Consider the following 7,983-nt stretch of genomic DNA (forward strand, 5'->3'; position numbering starts at 1 on the left):
TAGCATGAATTCTTAGAGTTTACAATGTTTTTCTTGAATTAATTCATTAAAAAAAGGAAAATCGGGGTAAAGATTGGACATGACAACTTAGGATGTACTTCACTTACGGTATAAATTCTTATAACTTACCTTGTTTTTCTGGAATTAATTAGAAAAAAATGGAAAATCAGGGATGTCCCGAGTTATGACTTATTCCAATTTTAAGATGAAGGGACACAATTTAACCCGTTTTCAGAATTCATTGAAAAATTCATTCGGCATGTTGGGATATATTCTTTTTAAGAGATCAATTGTCTTTTTTAGAATTCTAAAAGATTACAGATCACAAGTTGGGATATGTTTCACTTGTAGGATGAATTGCCCGATTTCATCCCATTTTTACAGAATTCTTGGAAAAAATGCAAAAACCTGGACAAAGTTTGAATATGACAAGTTAGGATGTATTCCTCTTATAGGATGAATACTCAGATTTTACCCCGTTTTTCCAGAATTTACTCAAAAAACGGAAAATCGGGGTGAAGGTTGATTATGAAAATCTATGATGTATCCCACATGTGGGATTAATTGTCAGATTTTACCTTATTTGTCTCTAATAAACGAAAAAATTGGAAAATTAGTGTAAATGTTTGATGGCAAAATTGGAAACTCGGAGTAAAGGTGGCATATGTTTTTTTTTTCTTTCCGTTTTTCTAGAACTTATTCTTTAAAACAAAGGAAAATCGGGGGAAAGATTTGACATCACAACTAAGGTTATATTCCACTTGCGTGATAAATTGACAGAACTTATCCCGTTTTTTCTAGAATTCGTTGAACAAATGGTAAATCAGGGTAAAGATTGGACATTGCGAGCCATGATATTTACTACTCGAATCGTCACGATTTACCCCGTTTTTCTAGAGTTAATTAAACAAATCGGGGTAAAGATTGGATATGGATAAGTTATGATATTATCCTCTAATAGGATGAATTGTCACAATTTACCCCGAGTTTCTAGAGTTGAGAAAATGGGAAATTGAGGTGAAGATTGGATTTGGCATGTTAGGATATATTCTACTTGCTGAATCAATTGTCAGATTTTATTTCGTTTCTCGAGAATTTCTACATTCAATGAAAAATGGAAAATAGGGGTTAATATTGGATATGTAAAGTTGGGATGTATTGTACATGCAGGGTACGAGCTGTGAAACTGTGTTGATTTTCGAATACACTCAAAACATGGAAACAGGGATGAACAGATATACTGCAGTTGTAAGTTAGATCGCTGGAATTGCAACCCTTTATTCGCGTAAAAGAATTTTGGGTTGGGGGTAGGTGTCGGAAGGTTACCCTCGGGTGAAGTCAATAATTTTAGCCGGTACATTGTAGAATCCCCTGCAAAAAGCCTGGGGATTATTCGACAAATATCACTGAGTCTGAGGAGATTATTTTGCTGGAAAAGAGAATGTAGCCTTCCCAATAAAATATTTATCAGTCTGTAAGTTTTGGTGTTATGTTTCACCTCTGTGATGTTCTGATCGTTGAGAAGGGTCTGCATGTTGCTCACACCCTTGGAATTTAACTTAAGTTAGCGCTAAAAATGTTTTCAGGCAATGAGAAATTTTCCCAGAAATCGCTGTATATACAGATGCATGTGCATACATTGACAGTAAACTACTGATTTATCTTTACTTGACAAGCAAAGTGAACATCTACGTAGAGGCCCACGAGTACTATTCACCGCAAGATAAAACATTGTAACAGAATAATTGAAGGGTCGAGTGCAAAAGAAGCCCTTGGTGACTTGGGATGAACTACTATTATCTCATTCCAACGTGCTGTCTGTTTACTTGTGGAAGCAAACGAGAACTTGACATGACATCAAGAGTCACTTAGTAGGGCTTAACAAAAGAAAAATCTATGTAAGCAAAGGACAAGTTTTAAGTTTCTCTTCCAAATATTTAATGTCTTCCGATCACATTGACGTACTACTATGGCTGTCCTAAACAAGATCATTAAGCTCACTTAATAATAAAAAAGAAACAAAATACATTAAATTTATAACGCTAATAAAGTAATTTTCCAAGAGATCATGATGTCTCGTATTCGAAAAAAAGAGGAATTATCGAGTGACATAGATATATAGGTTTAAATTTTTAAAAGGGATAACTCAAGTAGAGGTATGTGTCGGAAAAATAATTTTGTTTGTGCGTGGCTTTCACGTGTACGTTTTTTAAAAATAGACTATTAATATTAGAGAATAAAATAAACCTCTTGGCAATGTAAGATAGCTCACTAAACTTATTAATTTACGTTGTCAAGAGAGACGTAAAAATGATAGTTATTCACTATCGCTTCCTTTGCTTGATCTGCCGGTTGCTTTTCTTGCTGATGGTGAGGCACAACCGGGCCGCGTCTCGTCGGGTATTGGGCACGTATGTGGCCAAACCCTCTACACTTGTGACAACGAACTAGAATAAAAATATAAAAGAGAAAATTACAGACAAGCACAATGTTGTTGCAGTCCAAATAATAGGGATGGGAAGTTTTCCAGGTAAATGTCCTCGAACTTTAATCTCTCTGAGTAGAGGAAAAAAAAAAAGTCCCAATTAAAAGTCTTGCCTAAAGTGAGCATCATCTAACCTCACCTCAGACTCAAACGGTAACACCTTTTGGGTCAAGGTTAGACAAAAAGGAATCTTTTGGCACCAGACACACAAACAGTCGTGTATACATTTTATTATTCATCTTCATGAAATACCTGTACTAGAATTTTGACCGTTCCTACAATGTTTTCTCCTACTATCTTTCACAAGATTTTGATGTTGCCATAATTATCAAATTAAAACGGTGAGATTTGTCTCCTTCAACCAAAGTGTTTCCTCTAGATATATGAGCGAGATATATAAGATTAAACACAACACTTCATCTACACATTCACAACAATCGTGCGCTGTGTGTAATCTTATTATTTAAGGGTCACTTGGAAAGAAGCCCCGAGTGACTTGTTAGACATGCCACTGAAATGGGACGTTTTACAGTCAATCAATACTTGCTTAATGCTTGGTTTTACACTTACCTCTTCTCTTATCTCTTCCCTTGTCAATATCATTCCGGGCCCTTTCTTTGCCGCTACACCCACTCTTCTTCTCTCCCACTCCACGCCTCTCATCTCTTGACGTCTCTCTCTTTTTCTTCCTAACCTTTTTTCCCTCTCCTGTTGCGCTTTCCATTCCCTTTCTCTTTTTCTTCGTTCATCTCTCTTTATTCGTTCTTCTCCCCTTCTTTGTTCCTCTCTTTTCGTTTGCTCCTCTCTTTCTCTTTGTTCTTCTCTTCCTCTTTCCAGCTGCTCTTCCATAACTATTTCTCGTTCCAGCCAGTCCATGTTAATGACATGCTGTTGAGATATTAAGTTAGCCAGAATTCAGATTTCTGTTCTATTCTGAAAGTATAAGAAACCTTCTCAGGATAGCAGAGAAGAAAATTAGTTTATCTCACCACGTGGTCCTCCATCTCAGGGCATGGTAGCCAGCTCGGCGAAAATTGATCAACAATCCTCTTTTAAAGAGAACGAGAGAATGTGGGTGGTTACCAGTTTGCTCGGCTCCCAGATATATAAAGAAAAACATAAGAGGATGCGCGGTGGCTAAAGCCACTGTGCATCAGAGTATTCACTTCGATATATAAAAGTCATGTATATTTTTCGTTGTTAGGGCCGATTTATACGGTACGTCTTAATCGCATGAGACAAGCTTAAGGTTACTTCCCACCTTCGCGGGTGTCCTTCGGGAAAAAAAAATTCGTTCGCGCGCTATTTTCACTAAAATCCTAGCAAGCTATATATCAGAAGAAAGCTTCATAAATTTAATTTACGATAAAAATAGACTTTAAGCAACTTTCTTTTAAGGAAGTGTCAGGATCCGGTAAGCGTGAAACAACCAGAGGGTCTTCTACTGAATTTATCGGGTATGGGATGCTGCAGCACGAGCTAATTGACTGCACAGTCCTATTCACAAGGCGTCAGTCAACAAAAGTGCAATAGGCTTTTTTGATATTCTGATTGGTTGTCTAGATACCGGCATCTAAAGTTGGAATAACTAAAAATGTGCGAGTTATGTTGCGTAAATGGAAGCCACGGGATAAATATTTCAAATATCAAAATTTCCCAAGACATTTTCCTTTGACATTATTCCAAGGATGTTTCGGCGAAATTTGACGAAAATCGTATTTTCAGTTGCATACTATTCTTCCCACTTTTCCTAATAAATTAACCTGTATTTAGTGGACACCTCTATAACACAGACACTGAGGAAGGTTCTCAGAAGGGTTACCTTTGATACTTTTATAACCATAAAATAGCTTTCACTGCACTTTAAAGTGATTTAATTTTTGAAATACAGTTAACTTCTCCACTAATTACAAAACACCTGTGCAAAACATGTCAATTATAAATAAAAAATATGGAGAGTTGCAAATTACTTTCAATACTTTATAGTGCAAGCAATGTGTTCCTTACCATCATTTTTCTGTGTTTTCTTTCCATTTAGACTCAAGTGGCTGTAATGAAAAAACAAATTCAAACAATTTTACCTCACTTCTTAGAGCAAGAAATCACAAGACTAAACAACAAACTTTTCTTTGCTTTTAATTTGTAAACACATATCATGCTTCCTCTCAATGGGAAGAGTTTCCAAGAAAACCCAAATAACTGGAAAGAGTATTGGCAGGAAAGATAACCAAATGAGCAGTGGTATTGAATTAAAGCTTGGAGCAATTAACTGACCTGAATGACTGCTACACCCCATTCTTTTTTCCCAGATCTATGTGAACTAGATTTTGAGCACAGAATGTAATACCTCACCAAACATCTCCTTGGATGACTCTCTTAAAAGTGTGCATGATTATCATCTCTTGCTGAGATAGCACACTTCACTTCAATGTTTTTATTACTACACATATGGGGGCTTTGGTAAGATTGTGGAAAGGAGGGACAACATTTAAGCAGCTGGGAGGGACCAAAATGACGGTGTGGCAGCCATTTATTCCCTTCCCTTGGAAATTTAAAAGTTTGGATGTCCAAAAGGGTCCATTTTAGGCCACTATTTCCCAAGTTGGCTAAAAATTGTAGCTGATATGAGGGAGAGTATTGACATTGAATTACTGAATAGAGTAGCTTTTATGTAACTAACTATATAAACATTATACATAGCAATGTTGTCTCTGTGAGGAGGTCAGTGTGGTCTTGTTTGATTTTTAACTTTGCCTTGCTAAAAAAATGAAACTGTGCTAAGGAAAACATTAGATTTTGGGGTACGGTGCTGTGATTTCTAACACAGTATCTTTAATGCAACTACTGATGGCAAAGGAGTTAATTCGTACTTCAATGATAAATGTAGAGCATGGCAATCAATGGAATGATCAATGTCTAATCCTTAACTAGCTCTTTGTCAGTGACAAGTTTACAAAATTAATATTGGTGATGGTTACTTCATACAACAGTTACTGTAAACCACCATACCAAAAAACATGGCTACTGGTACTAGAACTCTTTGCGCAAGAAAATCCTGGAACCACACATAAAAACAAGCTGTAAAGGTCTGAAAAATTTAAACCTTGCATATTATAATGTTGTTGTTTTGTGAAATATTGCTTTCTACATGTGCCGTAGCCTAAGAGTAATGGTAAAATGCACAGGTGCCATCTTTGTCTGTAAGTGGATTGAATCTATTGGGTGAACACCAGAAAAATAGTAATATTGACACAAATAAAATGAGGGTTTAGTATAGGTATGCTGTGGTTTAGTATAGGTATGATGTGGTTTATTTTTATCCTTAGTTTAATTCTTTTAGTTTTAATAGAAGCCAAATTGATAGTGACATATCATCCCATCAAAACTTAGGCTAAGAGCTAAATTTTATCTTTCTTGGCTCAAAATGCATTTTTCATTCATATTATCGACAAAACCACAGGAAAATTATGTTTACACCAAGGACAAAAATTAGCAAAACATATACCTTTTCATAACCAGTGCATAATCTGCCAAGAAAATGTTTACAATGGAGCTTACCACCTTATTGCTGCTTTTGTTTACTTTGCTTTGCAGCTGGTTCTCATCCATTCCAGTATGAATGAAATCAAGGGTAAAAGGATTGGTATTTTCTACACAAAGATAGTTGCAGAGAGTGTCTCCACTCATATATGGATCACCAAATGCTCATAATTAATGCCAACAAGACCAAGTTCTTGCTAACACATGTAGAAGCAATAATTGCTAATAATAGGCAATGGTCTGTATTGAATTAAGTATTCATTTGTGCTTGAATTAGTATTTATTTCATTTTAATGTTTGTAATGCATAGTTGAAAAAGTATGTAAAATGTGGTAACATATAACATTCATATTATTATCATATTCCTTATAATTTAGTTCAAGAGGCTTTATTCTAAATAGACCAAAAGAAAGAAAGTGACATATGTCAGCCACTGATTTAAATAGAAAAGCACATATTATCAAGTAAAGAGTAATTTTGCTGCAAATCTGTCCCCTTCTGAGTGAGCAAAGAGAACAATTTAATGCATTGTAACCCAACTGTTACTTGCTGGAGATCGCGGCGTGGGAGAGAGCACCCTATCCTTTATAAAAGAGACCAGATCTTCATCATATGTGTTAGCAGTTTGTGAGTTAACTTTCCAGGATATGCAATGTTTGACATCAACCATGCCAGAGGTTGAATATTTGCATGGTCCCATACATTTACAATGAATAAATGTCTTCCACTGTATCCATAATAGCCATCAGTGTAGACACCAAGATTGCTACATGTAACATAATAAAAATTATTATGGGGCTGGAAGAAAATCACACATTTTTAGTCATTGAAACACCGAGATCTGTCCTGTTTTTTGATTATGTAGCATTTAGTTTTGCAAGTCCCGAGCAAAATAAAAAAAATCAGCCCTCGACACCGAAGGATTCAATGAATCCAGGTTAGTAGTTACTCGACGTACGCTTTATCATGCAGCCACATGAAATCTACAGTATTGAGCCCTAAACTTGAAACGCGATCCTTGAAGAATGGTTATAATATTTAAATTTAACAAAAATACTAGCATAAAATGCAACCGAAACTTTACCTTACTGCACTAGTTCTGACAGAAAAGCACAACTTCGATCAACAGAGCACTCCAAACCAATAAGGGAAGCCACGAAGCAATATAAAATTTTCGTCTTCCTAAGCTTTCCATCGTATCGAAGAAAATTTCGCTAATAATTCGCACTAGAAAACGCAACCAGAATCTTAATCTTTCACCAATCCGAAGTGTCCCAAAAGGCATCAAGGATAGCCCATGAAATTCTCAAACTTCGAGCGAGGAAATCTTAACGATATTCTCATAAGAGTTGCCAGTAATCGGATCCTTGTGTTTACGCACAAATTTCTGGGATCGCCACGGGGCAAACATTGCAACTCACTAGAAGGAAATGTGTGGCGAACGTTTGTTCCAACGTCCAAAAAAACGATTTTAGCGAGAGATTTTCGCTTTTTCGTCGCTCTTTTATCAGAAATGGATTTGGATAACGCTGATACAAGGGAGGCGTAAGTTTTGGTTGAAAATCCATGTAATTTGTAGTAAAATCTACCGATTAACTTCTCTCCATGCGCAAGGTTTATTTATTGTGGATTTGACGTTGCGTAATGGTCTCGACATTTTGAAAACATAACTATAAATCGCCAAGGAATAACTCAACTAAGCCGTTCCAGTTGTTTGTACGTGTGTTAAGTCTACTTCAAGCGTTTTTCGTGGCTTGGTAATACAAAAGGGCGCTAGAAGAGCTAACTTGAGGCAGCAGGAGATTGAAATGGCGTTCATTAACTATTGCGGTACATTAAAGTGCTGAATCATCTATACTGCTTCTTTGTTGTGATGAATGCTAACGAATCAGCATTAATAATCGGCTCAAAACTGAATACTTTCTTCTGTGACGATGAATGATACAAATTGGCCCCTT

The 7,983-nt window shown here is 36.2% G+C and overlaps 2 protein-coding genes and 1 long non-coding RNA gene across 11 annotated transcripts in view; 1 reads left to right on the forward strand and 2 right to left on the reverse strand.

Annotated features, from left to right (window-relative positions):
- The window catches only part of LOC149046032 (uncharacterized), a 50,197-nt gene that overhangs the window by 13,625 nt on the left and 28,589 nt on the right, over nt 1–7,983 (reverse strand). The window lies entirely within an intron of this gene.
- The window catches only part of LOC149046033 (uncharacterized), a 29,111-nt gene that overhangs the window by 8,878 nt on the left and 12,250 nt on the right, over nt 1–7,983 (forward strand). The window lies entirely within an intron of this gene.
- The window catches only part of LOC149046035 (uncharacterized), an 11,127-nt gene continuing 4,205 nt past the window's right edge, over nt 1,062–7,983 (reverse strand). For 2 of the 8 annotated variants that reach the window (XM_089206366.1, XM_089206361.1), the window contains exons 2-5: nt 4,493–4,533; nt 3,475–3,532; nt 3,056–3,373; nt 1,915–2,447 (exon numbers count right to left, since the gene is read on the reverse strand). In XM_089206366.1, coding sequence (XP_089062492.1) covers nt 2,325–2,447; nt 3,056–3,373; nt 3,475–3,489 — 456 coding nt within the window. In that variant the 5' untranslated portion in view covers nt 3,490–3,532; nt 4,493–4,533 and the 3' untranslated portion in view covers nt 1,915–2,324. The other 6 variants (XM_089206368.1, XM_089206365.1, XM_089206362.1 and 3 more) reach the window with 6 other exon arrangements.

This window comes from Pocillopora damicornis, chromosome 5 (assembly GCF_964200805.1).
Source record: "Pocillopora damicornis chromosome 5, jaPocDami1.2, whole genome shotgun sequence".
Classification (NCBI taxonomy): domain Eukaryota; kingdom Metazoa; phylum Cnidaria; class Anthozoa; order Scleractinia; family Pocilloporidae; genus Pocillopora; species Pocillopora damicornis.